Here is a 17,500-nt window from a genome sequence, read left to right on the forward strand (position 1 = left end):
TTGTCCAAGAGAAAATGAGGGGACAGAGACGGAGGCTCAGGGCGTTGGCCGGGATATGTCATGTCCACGAAAGTTATTTTTAGACGAGCGGACGTCTTTGTTCTAGGGGAAGTCTGTCTTCCGAGACGTCCGCATGCAGTCTTGCCTCGCTCTTAGGTTCTTAGTGAAAAGAGAAAATGACGGCGCACGTGGAAGGCTGATGAATACTTATTTTCTTTCAAGCATCGGACCGAGGTAGGCCAGCATGCGGACGTCTCGGAAGACTTCCGCTTGTCTAAAACTAACTTTCGTGGACATGACATATCCCAAGGGCTGGACCGGGAGCCTCCCTCTCTGTCCCCTCATTTTCTCTTGCTTTGTCCCAGGCAGCTTTGACACAAATTCAGTTTGCTATCTCAAATGAGAAAATATTCATTCTGTAGGAGTAGGATCTAACTGCACCGCGAAATCCAAATATTATTACACCATGCAGTATTTGTGTGTGATGTTTCCTTACTTATTTTTATTTACCATGCCAACAAGCCGACTTTTCCCATGTCTGTGTATAGGTATCTCTCTTCTTCAGAGGCCTGGAACTACCCCACGAGTAATTTTAGCCAAAATTTTGCATAATATTTTCATTTCTGTCACCGCACAGATATGAAAAATAAATAGACGAATACTCATGGTCCACTGCCGGAGCCAAACGTGACAATGTGATTTCCTGTTTGTACCCAATCACTGGCTGCCATAATCGGGGATGTAAATAACTATTTTGGCGCGAGTGGCAAATCAAGGAGCGGCGAAGCCGCGCGGAGAATCCGGAGGGGAGCTATGAAATAACGCCCTTCCCCATCCGGGCCAACAATACCACCAGCTAAGAAGGCTAGGGAATATTGAGGGTGTATATCAGTGTTACAGTCTTACACTTTTTCAAGTTGTTAATTGGCAGATTACGCAATTGGGAATCCTTATGTGATATAAGGCCAGATTGCCACAATCATTTTGATCCGGATGCTAGCGGTGTTTGACGAGTCAGCCGAAAGGTCTCTGATGAGTCCCTTGGCAGGGATGAAACATACGTATGTAAGGCTAGCCACATAATTATCCATTGTGAAATGCATATCAGTGTACACATTAAATTGTAAATAGCATGACAAAAAGATAAGGGCAAGCACGAACACATTAGGAAATCCACACTAGGACAAGACAGCCCTCTGGCTCGTCACGAGATCTTTTCTTCATGAAAGATTGCGTGACACTAACAACAAAATAGGTAACGCAACCGAAGACGCATGACAGTTGATGGCGGAAAAGTTTTTTTTCATACCGTGTTTGATACATTCCTGTCAAGGTACAGCTGGCATACTGGTGGCTGGCTTGTCAAGTGGCATCTGGCTTGCATTCCATCACAGCTGTTCTTTATCTGTGTGTCTGGCAAAACGTTCGGTCGAGCAAGTTTAACGATACGGAAAGAAAAATGGCGGATAGCAAGAGTATCGGAATCGTTGTGGTCGGTCTGGGGCGGGCAGGAAAAGCCAGGGTACGTGATTTGGAGCAGAGAGTTTTAGGAGAGAGTGCGAATCTTCGAGGTGTCATCTCAAGGTAAGGTTGAAGACTGGCCGAGTGTTGCGTTTTACGGTGCGTTCGATTGACCCTATTCCGGAATATGAATACGTGGAGTGATGATTTAAAACTGTATGTTTGGCGTTTTGAAGCAACAAGAATAATAAAGATATGTTTAAAATAGCATTTTAGCAGTTGTTTGACAATTTTAACGTGAATCTCCGTAAAAGCGAAGGATTTCTAACCTCTATTCCATGTATTCCTATTTCGGAATACGGTCAATCGAACGCGCCCTAAGTAGCAGTTTTCTGTAAAATAAAGGACATTGCAATTGGAACGTTAAATTCATTCTTATTTCTGATACTCGAGGATGGTCTATGGTTCAAACTTCCTTTGGACACAGATCCAAGCATCTGTTACCTTGGTAGAAAAATTCCGTTCAAAAGTATTCAAATAATGTTCAGCTTTTGTACTACAAAACTTCACCCCCCTCCCCTCCTCCATACCCGTCCATCACCTCCTCATAAAATCTCTTTTTTTTCGCCTTCTTGGGGTCTACTATCTGAAAATTTCTTATGAACAGTGGTTTTAGGTGCAAGGTTAAGTAATGTTTTCTTGTCCATGGACTCCCCAGGAACTACCCTTTAGACTATCCCTCTTTTGGTCAACCAAAAACCAAATTACCTATAGATGAAAAACTTACCAGTGTTAACTACACAACCTTGCAATTAGCCTCATCTGCAAAGAGGCATTTGAGTTTTTTTCAAGTTCTCCTGGTCACCATCAAAAGATAACTTTACTTCATAAATTTACTGGGGTTAGCATTTATCTCCTTTTTTACTGGAAACTTTCGAGAATGCACAGCTATTTCAATTTCAGTCTTAGCACCACAGTATCCAACTGCCAACTGAACTATGAACTCATGGATTAACTGCCATGAGTCTCCAAACTAGATTAGAAGGGCTGTCTTGTCCTAGATAAAGAGGGTTGTCTTATCCTAGTTTGGAGGATTTCCTCGTGGGTTTATTAGATTATTCGAAGACTGTAGGCTCATCAAAAGAAAAACCAGTACAAGCACCTTATTGAATGGTTTAACATATGATTTGCTTGTATATTTTGCGAGTTGTGTAGTATAGTATTTTTCCAAGCCCAGAAGGGGCGAGGAAACCCAAGCAACGAGCAAAATGGCCCCACATATTTAATGTTTAACCTTTCAATAAGGGATCTATTATATTATTTGCACTATCACACCATTTCTAGCATTTTGGCTTCTTCCTGCATTGACTGAGAATCGTATAGATTGCATAATAAGGCAAGTGTGAATGATGAAAACAATTTTTATTTAACACAGACAAAACCATTCAAATGCCTTTATTTGATTGGATAAACAAAATGACGAATGACAAGCTAAATTCTCGGGCTTTGCATAGTCTTGAAAATAATTTCTTTAACCCATTGACCCCTGGGGCAACCTAGGATGCCTCCAGTTGATGAGTAAAATTGTCTGGTGTTAGACAGAGTAAAATCTGTTTAGTCTCACTCCCAGGAGTCAATGCCTGTTGATGTTGAAAAACGCTTGTCCCATCCGTATTTGCTCAGTTCTAAACCGGTCAAACTGGGACACTACACTGTTTTTGCACATTCTCTTGACCAAATACGGTAAAATGACGTAATAGTGGACTAATAAATCTCCATAATCATATTTCCTTGGTTAGCCCATTGACTCCTGGGGGTTCCTCATTGACAACTAAAATTGTCTGGTGTCTGGTTGGTTTGGGTATCAAAGGGTTAATTAATGAGGGTTTTTCAGTGAGTGATTAACCCATTGACTCCTGAGGGTTCCCCGTTGAGGAGTAAAATCGTCTGGCGTTAGACAGATTAAAATACTAAGTATGGCCAGTTTAGGCTGGTTTGTGTGTCAAAGGGTTAACATTTACCATCTCCTTCAGTATTGTGAGCATGCACCATTAAAACAATATTTCATATTATCTTAAACTGAACCTAGTGAAATGGCTAAGTTCCACAAGTCTCCTATACACCTCTGAGAGGCAGAGCATCTGAACTAGTGATCCAAAGGTTGTACATTAATGGTTGCTATGGAGCAGCACTTGGATTTTCTTAATGTCCCTGAGTCATCATTAAAAATTAAATCTAAATTGAGAGAAGTGATCCTCGCACTTAACTGGTGTCTATTAGACACCTGGAAATTTTAGGTGGCTCCAATGGGATTTGAACCAATGATCTCTGCGATGCCGGTGCTATGCTCTACCAACTGAACTTTGGAGCCACTCAGTTGGTAGCAGGTCAATTTGTTGGACTCATGTGGTAACATTTGCCAACATTTTCCCATGTTTCCTTGCAATAAAAATTATTGTGACAAACCATTGTTTTGTAGTTTGGAGGGGGACATTGGGGGTTGCCCAATACCGCATTTCTGTGCCAAAAAAGGGCAAATACTGAAATACCATGGTCAAAAACTGTTAAATACCGAAACCGAAATTAATATGTTCTATATTTTTTTCCCCATGTTGCTTACCCTGGGTTCCAGAGGACCGTTGGTTTGGAATTACTGAGCGTTCTCTCTGACCTTGAAAAAAAATTCCTCTGGCACCCAGGGTACATGTTGCTCTGTGCACGCAGATTACCTTTGTTAGTACAGCAAACGATTGTTAAAACGAACTGCGCTTGCATTTAGCCTGATCTTGCACAAAGGAGGAAGGTTGCAGAGTTTCCAATTTCCCCATGGGGCAACCGGAAGTCTGATAATTCCGTGATGTAATTTCTGCACTGAATACGGTGTACCAAAGACGAGGACTGCTTTTTGTAGGGTTTGATCATACTGCAATTCCGAACTTTTAGGACTACAACTTCCGAAATACTGCCCTAAAAACTAAGAGATACTGCATTTCCACAGACCCCAATGTCCCCAACTAGCTTGGCTAAATATATATCTTTCCACAAAGGTTTTTTGAACTGACTCCTCCACTTACTATGCATGCGGGAATGTTTCTTGCCTCGTGCAAATCCACATATCCACCCTTAACCCATAAATTTAAAAAATAATAGTCCCTTTTATCAAGTGCTTTCAATCACATGCCATACAGCCTTATCTCTTTACTGACACATATGAAGGAAATATTTGGATAATAAAGTAATAATAGGTGTAATTTATTTGGGACACTGACATGGTCTTTGTTTCTTTGGTTTAGAACACCAACACAGCAGATTGATTCCTTATACAGATTGATATAACAATATTATAATTTTGTTACTTGTGTAGGCGGAAAGTAGATGATCTTACCTCTCTAACATGGGATGAGGCACTGGCGAGCAATGATGTAGACGCTTTTGTTATTAGCACTGAAAACAGCACTCATGAAGAGTATGCCAGGTTAGATAATGTCAAAACATCAAAATATCAACCTTTTCTGTGAGCAGAAGATCAGACCTAAGGTATCATATCAACCCGGTGTTGTTATTTTAAAGGAAAGCCTTGGAGCATGGAAAACATGTCTTGGTTGATTTTCCATTATGCTTCTCAGCACAAAGTGGGAAAGAACTTTATGACTTGGCAGAAAGCAAAGGTATGATTAGTCAAGCAACAAATTCTGAAAAACACATCTGAATTGAATTATGTTTGATGGGCCTGTAAGTAGGGCTTTGATGTTGTCCAATGTTATGTTGTTTATTAAATCCCATGTAAAGACTGTTCTTAGAATTTCATAGGAGAAACCGGAAGAATTGCTTCCAAACCCGAAAAAAGGAACATCAACAAAACTTGAAGAACTATACAAAGGGCTCAAATGTTGCCAACCATGCATGGCAAAACAATCATTCCATTGACTTCGATAACGCTTGTGTTATTTACAAAGGCAATTACTGCGTTCGAATAACACTAGAATCTTGGCACACGTACAGCTAAAACCGTCTACGCGGATTATAACTCAAAACCGTTGCCTGGGCCTGTAATTAGGTCTCATTTACATTTTTTATCTCTTAGCTTTTTTCACACTTCTTTTTGTTTTCTATTTTTATAAAAGAAATTTTGGCACCCCTTTTCGTATATACAGTCAACTCTCTCTAAGACGGACACCATCGGGACCGGCCTCAGCTGTTCGTCTTAGAGAGGTGTCCGGCTTAAAGAGAGTCGACGTAACATGACCCCAGGAATTTTGAGATAATAATGCTGAACCTGTGCACAGTGAATACACGTCTGTTTAAAGTTTGTTTTAAGTTATTTACTTGAACGAAACCTTCCTTGTTTTAGATTACAATACAATTCGGTTGTCACCTCCAAGTTATTTTTGAATGGGACAATGACTGATTTAATTTTAACTTGCACTGTATGTATTCCGGCGACAAGATAAGAGCTCTCAATTAAACTTCTGGTGTTAAAAGAGTCACGTACAAAAATTTTTCTTCCCTAAATGGTAATTTGCGATCACATTCAGCACCTCACAAGTGTCCGTTGACGATTTCAAAGTGTCCGTTGTCCGTCTTATGGAGGTATCCGTCTTATAGAGAGTTTGGTTATAGTAAAATGACTAAAAACGGCCAGGACCAGAACCAGGTGTCCGTTTTATAGAGGTGTCTGTCTTACAGAGGTGTTCGTTAAGGGAGAGTTGACTGTATTTCCGTTCGTGTGCTAACTTTTTTATTCGTTAAAGGCTTTAGACTGATGGCCGAAAGCTTATGTTTTTTAATATTTTTTACCAGAGAACGCTTTTACATTTTAGCATGTAAATATTATGGTAAGTTAAGCTGTAAATGTTTCCAGATATTAGTTTATCCCTGTTTTATTTGATTCATTGTCCTCTTATTCATTGTTGTTTTCTACACTCTCCTAAATTTGTAAGCTTTTGATGTCTTTTGTGTCAATCATCACAAGTTGTGTTTGGTTCTTTTTGCCAGGTTTAGTCTGTCATGTTGAGAACATCGCTCTTCTTCTTCCCTTGCATCAACATTTCAAGCAAACCATCAAGAGCAAGGCAGTTCCTCTTCAGGAGGGCATAGTTCGTTTAGATGCCAGGTTCTCAAATGCCTGGATCACCGATGAAAGCCTTGCCGGGTTTCCCAGCTTCTCTGGTATCTCAGATTTGGAGTGCATGGTCGATCTCTTTGGAGAGCTCACCCTTAAGGAAGCCCGCTATGTACATGAAACTGATTTGCGTTTACTAACTTGCGAGTTTTCTACCTCAGATGATAGGTATGTTTACTTGTCTGGGGTCATGTCAAAAGGATTTTTAGTATCAAAGGAAGATCCTATTCAAGTAAAAAATGTTCGGATTTTATACGATCACTTGTCTCATATTTTTTAGCCTTGAAAATAAATCATTTACCTCTCTAGCGAATATTATGTCAAGGTAGATTTTCTTTCACTAAACGGAAACCAACAGGCTCGCCCCAAGCCTGGGGCACAGAAAAGGAAGTGGCGAGTCATAAACGGTCAGACAAATTTCCAAATACAAGGTCCGTCTTTAATAGTCTATTGACAAAATCATTCATTCATCGTTAGTTTGAGTAAAGGAAGTAAGGGGGAGGGGGTGGGGGCGATCCTTTTGTCAACTTTTAAAAAATGACCATGTTAAGAGACAACATTTAACATTTAATAGTTGCCATCTCATTTTTATCCACTCCTTGCCTTGTGCTTACAGGCTATTGACATGGATAACGGAAAGGAGACGAGAAGGAAAACCGAGGCACAGATTCCAGGAGTTCAAATTTGAAGATGGCAGTGTCCTAACTCAGTCACCCACCGGTCCCCCTCCTCCAACTGCCCCCGGTCACAAAGGACTGTTTGCAAAAGACCTAGAATTGTTCTTAGCACAAATCAGAGGGGAACGAAGTAGTGATGAAATCGCCAAGGACAAGAAACTTGTTTTAGATTGTTTGAAATTGGCAGAAGAAATAGAGAAAGTTGCAAAGAGGTGAATAATTGATCTCGACGGCGTTTGTTAAAAGGTTAATGCAAGTGCCAACTAAGATTCCTCGTTTACTTTAAATCCTATAATAACCAGTTGTCTCTAATGCGCGCTGTAATGAAGAACTTGATTCCTACATTAAGTGTCACGAAATCGATAAATCACTTCTCTGGCTCGCTTTGACGAGTGGCTATAATAAATACATAATTGATCACGTCTTTTCAGTAGCCTTCTGAAGCTAAGAAAACAAAGGAAGACCTTACACGACATTTCATTTCAAAGTTACATTTCGTCGGTTTTAATTATTCAAGTGAGAAAGCAACAACTAATAAAAGTCTTAAAATCTCTGGGCGTATTCAGATTCATGTAAGGAAGATATCTGTCATTATTAAAAACAGGATCATTGGATAATGCAATTCGAGAGTTTTGATTGGCTAAGCCATCATGGGTTATGAGCCATTGTACCGTGATCTACAAACACGGCAAGCATATGCGTGATTTTTTGGGCCTTTATATTTTTATTCTAGTTTTCTATATTTTGAGGGCGTTTTTAATAAAGCAATTATTCCACTCGCGCTTGTTGGATATGAGATAATTATAGCCAACTCGGCGCTACGCGCCTGGTTGGCTATCTATCATCTCATATCCAACGCGCGCTCATGGAATAATTGTTAAATATTCAATTGCACCTGAGGCCAATGGCATGCCGCAAAGTGCACAATTGGATTGTACTTTGGCCCAAACACATGGGACACGTTCTGCTCGCAGTCCAATTGCATTCTGGTTCTCTCTAATCGCTCTTTGGTCAAATACACGATACCAGTACTAAACATTTCATATCCCGATGAGGATTTCACCAATATCATGGAAACGCGAATACAGGGCAGATGAACTGGTACCAGAATAAATTTAATTAGGAACTCATTACGTGCATGGCGAGTTTCAACCCGAGCTGAAATTTCAGTTAGGACGCACTGAAATTTCGCTCCGCCCACGGGGCTGAAATTTTTTTCCGATTACATAATAAATTTCACCTTGCGAGCAGAGCCTCTCTAAAACTCGCCAGAGGGCGAAGAAGAGAGGCTATGCAGAAAACATGTCAAGACTCGTAAGTCGCCGCAGTCCAAGTTTCTGGGCTAGTCACGAATTGAAAAAACCGAGAGCGAGCTTGCGCTAAGATCCAAATTTCCTCCGGGCCACAATCTTGGGATTTAATTGTTAGGGCGCGTTCGATTGACCCTATTCCGGAATAAGAATACGTGGAGTCATGAATTAAAACGGTATGTCAGGCGCTTTTGAAGCAACAAGGATAATAAATATATGCTTAAAATAACATTTTAGCAAGTGTTTGATAATTTTAATGTGAATCTCCGTGAAAACGAAGGATTTCTAACTTCTATTCCATGTATTCCTATTCCGGAATACGGTCAATCGAACGCGCCCTTAGTAATCGCATCTTTCAATGTGAATCACATCCACGACGATACCAAAAAAATCCAGAGGTCTGCGTTTTATTGTCGAATAATAACAAGTACCTAGTTCTTCCTTGCTAATGATTCTGGCAATATGTACAGAGAGGAAACAATAGGCTGATTCAGCAACAGAACGGGAACATCAGTTGTCGACGGCTCGACCAAAAAATTTCCACATTAATAGGTCAGATTGAAGTAGAATACAGGCTATTCCGCGCGCTCTCCCGTCGTCAATTGAGGTTCCCGTTCTGTTGCTAAATATAAGGTGAAACTTGTGTGTCATTTCACAGTTCCCGTTAACTGGTCGTATGGATAAGTTTAAAAAGCTTCACGAGCTTCACGATATGGATTTCGACCATTCGCTTTCGATAACAAGATATATGTTACTACGAAGAGTCCTTTATGGGCTCTTTGTGACTAACTTGACACCTTTACTTACAATTTATTTTTACATTTGCAAGGTCATTCTGAGTGATCGAGTCTAGTTAACCTTGTCGGTTTAATATGGCCCTTGTCCTCTAGCGATGACTTGCAGCCTTCAAGTTGCCGACGGTTTTATTCAAGCGAGCGATTTGAACAGCAAGGACAATGAGGGTAATCAAGACTATGAAAAAGACGCAAAGGCATGCGATTAAAACATACTCCGTTGTTGTAAACTGTAGGCCTCCCTCATCTGAACCTGCAGAGACAAAGGAAAAGAAGGGCAAAAGTTAACCTATGTTTTTTGCAACAGCTGGTGTCGATTCAGGAACACTTTGACAAGTACATTTCAGTTTTACAAGCGTAAAACGAATCAGCTTCTCTTTTAAGTAATACAAGACTTGGACTTGGGCTGTGTTTTGTTTGTGAGTGTAATTGTCAGAAGAAGCCGCATTTGTTGGCCTTGGGACGTAAAATGGACGATTAGTCTTAAAGGCGCTGTTACACTGCAATTCTTCGTGCAACTTGTCTCGCAATGCCATTGCGAGACACGTTGCACGAATCATTGCCCAGTGTAACATACCTTGCAATGGCCGAAAAACCTTTGCGTAAAGTACAATTGAGTTCTACTTTCCGCAACGGTTTCAACGATTTTTTTTGCATTGGGCAGTGTTACATCTGTCCAGCAACTTTTGTCGCAACGGTTTGCGCACCAGCCAATCAAAATGTTCCTTTACCCTCTTATTATCATCGAAACGAGACAAGTTGCATGAAACGTTTCTCTGTGTGACACCCCTAAAACAGCTTGTTTTGTAAGGTGAGAACGTTTGTAAAAATGGCGTTGCGAGACAAGTTGCATGAAAAATTGCAGAGTGTAACAGCGCCTTCATTGAATTAGGCCATGTTTTCACGAGCGCTTTTCAGGTCGCCTGCGAGTGACAACCGAAAATTCCGGGAAAGCAGTTCCTTTCGCAACTCGCTTTAAGTTAAGCGAGTCGGCAAATGTCAATAGAATTCTCATTAAATTTAAGTCACCAAATCAAGTCGCTTAAGCGGGTTGGCAATTACTTTAGGCCAATGAGGAGTCGCTTGCGGTTATTCAAATCGAAAATACAACAGGCGTGCTATTATTATTATTGTATTGGCACGTGCTCTCTCCTCATTTAATCTTACATCCGTGAAAACATGTACATTTATATTATTTTTAGGTCGGTTAACAAAGTCTGCAAACAAACCACTTTCAGGAATGATAAGCGAGACAACGACTGTGGTGAAAACACGGCCTTAATCGGCTGACTAATGTTGTACCCAATTCAAATCTCCCGGGATAAGATTCTCTGTGTATTGTATTTGCATTGTAATGTAGCATTGACATTTAAATGATATAGAAATACCGGAAACAAAACGTTTTATTCCCAAAGGGTTTGAATTGGGTACAACAGCTGCGTTTTCACGACAGCCGTTGCCTCGCTTAACATTCCTGAAAGTCGTTTGTTTGCAGACTTCGTTACGCGACTTAAGGAGGCTCGAATCAGTTTCAACACTTCCAAGTGACGCTCTTATTAGAAGGATCGTCACCACAACGTTGTATCATGTATTGGCAATATTGTGGTACCAAATGAAACACGAATTATTGCTAAAGAAGATACAGTCGTTATTGTGACGTAATAATATGTTACCTTGACAACGGGCCAGCCTTGTAAAAATACTTTATTTTGTCTTTAGTTGCTTATATCTCAAAAACGAACTCGGTGACCCCCATTTTTTATTTCTGAAAAGTAATCAGAAGGGCATGATGAAACTTCCTGCAAAGTTTTAAAAAATTCTGTGTGGTGGATTCAGAGCCACCTTTATTTTGTGATTTTGTTAAGGTAGCTCTGAATCCTCTGGACAGAATTTTTTAAAATTTGCCGAAAGTTTCATCGTAGCCTTCTAATCACTTTTCAGCAATAAAAAGGGAGGTCACCTAGTTTGTATTTGAGATATCAGATATGAGTGACCAAATCCAAAATATAGAGTGTTTTTGCTGGGCTTTATTGTTGCCAAGCTAACTTATTACGTTACAATGATGATCACATCTTGTTTGGAAATAATCGGTGTTTCATATGGTACCATAACATTGCTGTTACGTGATACAGTGTTGTAGCGTTATTCGACCTAAACAGAGAGTCTTCTAAGTGTTTAAACCCTTTCGAGCCTCCTTAAAGATGATACACGTTTTCATGGGTAAGATTAAATGAGGAGAGAACAGGTGCCAATACAATAATAAAAATAAAGTAGCTCGCCTGTTATATTTGATTTGAATAACCGCAAGGGACTCCTTGTTGGCCGAAAGTAATTGCCAACTCGCTTAAGCTACCTGGTTTGGTGGCTTAAGTTTAATAAGAATTCCACTGAAGTTTAGCTACTCGCTTAATTTTAAGCGAGTTGGAAAAGCAACTGCTTTTTGCGCGATTTCTGGTTGTTGAGTTAGCCGATCAGGTCTAGTACAGACGGCAGGATTGTTAAAAACAAAGCAAGGAGATAACCTTACGGGGAGGCGGAGAAAGTTTTTAGAGTCAAGATCTGAGCTCAGACTGGACAGTCCCAGAAACCTAACACTCAATGCCCTTGTTCTGAAGCATATAGGTTTCATTTGGTCTCGATGACGTTATTTAGCGAAAACCCAAGTGAACTCGAAGCTAGACCCTCTCTTTCATTCGATCAAGCCTCATCATCTACTACTCGACTCAAACTCGACGTCAAAGCAGGAAAACGGAGAACCATGCACTGGCTCGATGTTGAGAAACGGACAAAACACTACTTTATGAAGATCGTTACCTGAAGTTGTTGATGGTGTTTTGGTGGTTGTCTCATTCGGTTGTACTGTCTTAATCGATCCCGATTGGACGAAAGACTGGGCGGAAGACTGGGCGGAAGACCGGGCGGAAGACTGTGATGCCACACTTGTACTGTGTGTAACAAATACTTCTGTAGCAGGTGATGCTTCAGAAACTGAAATTCCCGTTGATTTAAGAGATTCAGAGGAAGAGAAGGACAAGGTTGGGCTTAGTGTCGGGCTTGGTGTCGGGCTTGTTAAAACCGAACCTAAACCACAGGAGATAAAATTGAAAATAAAACAATTAAGCAGTGAAGACAAAAAAGGTTGGGGTGGGGGATAGTGAGAAATTAACAAATGGCAATAGAGGGGATTAAGAGAAAAAGAAATGTTGTTAAACCATAGTTAGTAGATGGTTAAACAATGGAAAATTGTTGGCCGTGAAATAGGTCTTAATTAATCAGACGGCAGCCATGTTGACTCCCGAAGGATTGAAAACTTCCGTTTTTGCGCACCGAAACTCGTTCCCAAACATTGGCAACACGAGGCTCGGGGTACGAAATCTATTGTCTATGGCCAATATGGCCGCCGCGCGAATAAGACTCACTGAAACTTTGGTGGTCATTGGTTTGATGTTAGACCTTATTGTGGGGTCTTTCAAGAAGGTGTCTTATGCTGAATTAAGGTACATTGAAAGTAAGAAGGATTATGCTTCCTGGTTGTTTCCCAGCACATATACTAATCAACTCGTAAAATAGTTTTGTTTTGCTGATTATACTGTTATAAATTAAGCGTAAAACAGTTGCATGGAACGGCGAACTTCAGGATACAACAAAGCAACTCCACTTTTGAGGAAAAAAAGTTTAAATCGGTTTTTGCCACTGGAAATGATTTGTTTGTTTAGCCTTAGCTCCAGTTATACGTTCATTTTAAAAGATTCTATCATTTCGTTTTCCTAGATAAAAACGTTTTTATAAGCTCTCTGCCATTTTTGATCTAGTCTGTTCCTGCGGGTTTCAGCGGGCTGGATTCATGACAGATGACAGTTCCTTTAATGTGCCAAGAGAGGTTATCGGCATGGTTTCCATCAAGTCCTCAAACACCACATAGTAATTAAAAAGTAGCCCTGAAATTAGAAGGCTCCGATAGCTCTGCTCCTTAAAGCATAAAATATTGTTTATGGAAGCTCAACCTCGTTATCAATCTTTCAGTACATGGTTTCATGTAAGGATCCCAGGACAGAGTTTTCCTCCCTACCTGCCATCTTCGCCAAAAATAACCCGTGTTGTGCGCCCGACGGAATTTTTGGTGCGGAAATCTATTTCAACTAAATATTTTAAGCAAGAGCCGATACAACGTAGATTTGATTTTAGTGGTGTACAACATGATATTTCGGTTGGCCAAACCAGCCTTCTTCCGGTACAATGAGAGTTTACATTGAATTGCTTCTATGTACATATATTATGTACATATATATAGTAAATGGATGTTGGAAAAAATGTGATAAAACATGGCAGTTACATTCCATACGTGGCAGTTTCAAACATGGCAGTTACATTCCATTCGTTACTATGTATATGTACATAGAAGCAATCCAATGTAAACTCTCATTGTACCTGAAGAAGGCTGGTTTGGCCAGCCAAAATATAGTACACCACTAAAATCAAATCTACGTTGTATCGGCTCTTGCTTAAAATATTTAGTTCCTCAACTTGCAATTACGCCGATCAGATCAAGCCACTGATCCAACGTACCGGCACCGACAAGAAGATTGTCCACGGTTGCTTGCTTCAAAACTCTCTATTTCAACGTCGCTTCTACACAAGTTAAAGAATGCTTGAGCGGTAACCCAAGGCACGGAAGGTCATTATCTTACAAAAAAGGGCACATTGCTTATCCTTTTGAACGGTAAACTTTTTCCCCCAAGCTTGAAGTTTGCTTTGATACGATTCGTGTTAAGCCTGTTTTTCTCCAGCGATGCAAGCAAGCAAGCACAAGAGCAAGCATAAAGTAGCTAATGCTAAGCGAAAAAACAAGCTTCGACATAAGCATAACAGCCACGGCCTCCCCCCTTTTGTTCAGACGCAACGCGAAAATGCCTTCCTTCACGTAGAAACGGCAAGAGGCAAACGGCAAACGCAAAAATCGCGGGAAAATCATGGTCACGTGGTCACTTTTCCCGTTCGCGTTTCACGTAAACGAGATGATAAATCTCTGTATTATTAGAAATTGTTTTATGGCTGAGTTTATTTTTTCCGAGCAGCGCCCGCTCGCATTGGTTACTTCGAGGTCACTTAATGACTGGTCCCTCGGGAAACAGTTCATTTTGTTTTCCTCGAATCTCGAAGTTTCGGCTGCGCCTCGGGGAAACATTGAGATTCGAGGGAAACAAAATGAACTGTTGTATCCCTGCTTCGATATGTTTTTTCTGTCTCGATTCTTCCCGCGCGGTGACGTCAGTCTGTGTCGGAAGAATGAATAGCGCATGATGAATTAATTTACACCTCTCTAGTTCTAGGTACTAAAATATTTTAAATTCACTCTCTTTTAGAAGTCAATGTTAATGTCTTTCCTGTGCCAAGTGAATATTATTCTGGCTTGTTATCCGAAATACCTCATCGCTGAATAGTTTTCATAATTTAACAACAAACGATTTATTCTTCTTTTATGTGCATATCTGAAATGAGGTCAGAGACTTAAACCTCATTTCAGAGCCGGTGATTTGAGTTCCATTATTTACAATTACTGCGACATCCGCATTTCAAATGTAATCACAATGCATGTAGAAAGTTGCCTTTTATGACTTTGGTTTTTCTCGCGCAAATTGGCGTTAGCGTAGAGAATGGAGGGAGTACTACATAGATAATAGATTTAGAACGGATAGAACGGATTTTATACATTATTGAACTACGGACACAGGGGGTTAATACACTAAGAGGCTGTACCTTCAAATGCATTTAGATTGATCCACTCTTGATTTTGCAATTTTAATATTTCTAATTTGTTATTTTAATACGTTTATTTTATGTAATACACGGCCACACAAGCTTTTAGCTTTAACTTTTTACCGTGTTTTAATAAAGGTTATGATGTAATCAAGTCACAGCTCTGCCGACTTGAAAACTGAAAGATGTCGCCAAATTCCAAAAATTCCCAATTTTCGCATTTTCGCATGGGTTATCACGGTCGAAACATCAGTCAAACGACAGTGTTTCTCAACACCATTGATTGCGCGATCCAGGTCGCGATCTTACTTTATTTATCCGGATCGTGCACGATCTTACATAATCAAGTTATAAACCTAAATAAAATTAAATCCTGTATTCTCTAAAGGGCCGAGTTGGGCCATCTCTTTGAGGAAGTTGTACTCCAGGTCGTTCCGCTTGAAATAAGAACCACAGACATATTTCCTTATTTAATCCGAGACAGTGAGGTTTTAAGATAACAGACAAAATACGTTTTTCTCGAGTTTTTTATTTTTAAAAGCTGAAGTTTGCTGTCCCGAAAGGGTCCCTATGCCAAAACACAACAATTCGGAATCGTTTGACCCCGTTTTCTGGTGAATTCGTCTATACTTTATGCAGTAAACAAAGTCATGTCACGTTGCTTATTCTGAGACCTCGGCTAAGCGTACGTTTACCAAAATATAAATTTTGAGGCAGTAAATTGGTTGCTTTCTTTATCATAGATCAACACACTTACTGGTATATTTAAGGTCTTGGCAAAGTTATTTCTTTGCTTCGCAATTGGCGTGCTTCGTTACTAGGTAACAAATTTTGCTTTTGACTGAAAAATTAGTGTTTTATATCGTACTGCGGTCGACACTCTACGGACAAAGTATAACAACTAGTCTCCTCAATCAGGATACTTCTGTTTGTCCATTAATCCATATATTGATGCTTCACTATTTTTGGTGAACGACGTACTAAGTAATAAGTTGTAAAGGTATTCTATAACCGAGTTACGAAGTGTTGTAAGGCGTCTTGCAATTGTAATGTACTTAACACCAATGACACCCGGAAATATGGGAATACGTCGCTCTTTTTACAGCCGTTACAACTCAGCTCGCTGTTACTTTTATTTGAGGACCAATCGATTCTAACACAGGAATCGCCCACATGATATTTAGCATAGCATATTCTCTTTTAGTTCAATGGCAAACACAACGATTGCTAACAGTCATGTTCATAATATGCTGAGTGTTGACGAACACTTCGGTTGTGTTAATAATTATCGTCCTAAAGACGTGAGTGTATGCTAGGAAAACGGTTTACTTACTCGTCTGTCCTTCAACATTCTGTGTTAATAGAGAAAAAGCGAAAAGAGTAGTCCGCAGCACCAGGAAACGAAGAGCCATCCTTCGTGTCACCATACTCTAGCTTACTCTTATGACACGGAAACAATGATGCATACATACCCCAGTCGCATAACGCAGTCCTTGACCCGGATCACCGGAAGTCAAAGTGAGGTGTCACACGAGAGTATCGAGAGTATCATCATAAATTCACCCTGCCAGGATAGCTGGCTTCCAATTCCATAATCTAAAAAACTTGAACTTGAACTTCATTTAAAAGGAGGATCACACAAAAAAGAGAAAGAAAATCATTCTATCACCGTTGAAGTCACAGTAAACACAAAGGTCCTGATTTTACGATGGTAACACATGACAGTGAACTAGAGTTACCGATAAACTTGAGATCCTCGGAGCGCACCTTTTACCCCGCTTCCTCCGGTACTGGTAAGTTTGATGACGGAACAAAATAAGTCGAGAAACAGATTCCAACCGCTTGCCGACCTTGATGGACTGGAGCGGACCTGTGACGAGTTCAAAAAAGAGTCGGATGAAGCGAGTAGAAAGGTTTTAGGATTGAAGGAGACGACTGAAAAGAGCCACCTGGATCTTTGATGAGAGTTGTGAGATGAGATCCGAGAACGCAGTAAAATGAAGAGCAAGATAAATGTAACAAGATCTGAGCGACTCTAGGATGAAATGAAACAAGAATATAGAAAGCTACAATGAGGGAGGTTAAGTATGGTTTACGATGAGATAAGAGAAAGTATCTGGACGGGTTAGGTAAGGAAGCTGAGGAGGCAGCCCAGAGAGGGGAACAGGGAGCGGAGTACCGGTTAGTTCGAAAGAAGGTGTGAGGATCACCTCTGAAGCCGGCTAAATTGAGAGATGGAATTAGCACTTTGAGGAAGTGTTAAACCTACCAGGTCCGCAGAATGCCATTGATGAGATGGAGAAGGAGGAGTTGGACATCGATACAGAATCCCCATCGATACAGAATGAGATAATTAGGAGCTTAAAGGGGTTCAAAAAT

The 17,500-nt window shown here is 40.3% G+C and overlaps 3 protein-coding genes across 3 annotated transcripts in view; 2 read left to right on the forward strand and 1 right to left on the reverse strand.

Annotated features, from left to right (window-relative positions):
- Positions 1-1,242: 1,242 nt before the first annotated feature.
- Positions 1,243-7,813, forward strand: LOC138007955 (biliverdin reductase A-like). Its single transcript, XM_068855138.1, has 5 exons — positions 1,243-1,584; positions 4,826-4,936; positions 5,032-5,129; positions 6,457-6,751; positions 7,200-7,813. Exons 1-5 carry the CDS (start codon positions 1,460-1,462, stop codon positions 7,474-7,476), a joined length of 906 nt encoding a protein of 301 aa, XP_068711239.1. The 5' UTR covers positions 1,243-1,459; the 3' UTR covers positions 7,477-7,813.
- Positions 7,814-8,961: 1,148 nt separating this feature from the next.
- Positions 8,962-16,587, reverse strand: LOC138008038 (uncharacterized). The gene is made up of 3 exons (XM_068855253.1): positions 16,455-16,587; positions 12,179-12,445; positions 8,962-9,617 (listed from the first exon to the last, which is right to left on the reverse strand). The coding sequence occupies exons 1-3, from the start codon at positions 16,546-16,548 to the stop codon at positions 9,457-9,459; spliced, it is 522 nt and encodes a 173-aa protein (XP_068711354.1). The 5' UTR covers positions 16,549-16,587; the 3' UTR covers positions 8,962-9,456.
- A 242-nt stretch (positions 16,588-16,829) lies between these two features.
- The window catches only part of LOC138008699 (uncharacterized), a 1,514-nt gene continuing 843 nt past the window's right edge, over positions 16,830-17,500 (forward strand). The window contains exon 1 of the mRNA XM_068856014.1: positions 16,830-16,914. Coding sequence (XP_068712115.1) covers positions 16,830-16,914 — 85 coding nt within the window. The remainder of the gene's footprint in view (positions 16,915-17,500) is intronic.

The sequence above is a fragment of the Montipora foliosa genome, chromosome 1, assembly GCF_036669935.1.
Source record: "Montipora foliosa isolate CH-2021 chromosome 1, ASM3666993v2, whole genome shotgun sequence".
NCBI lineage: Eukaryota > Metazoa > Cnidaria > Anthozoa > Scleractinia > Acroporidae > Montipora > Montipora foliosa.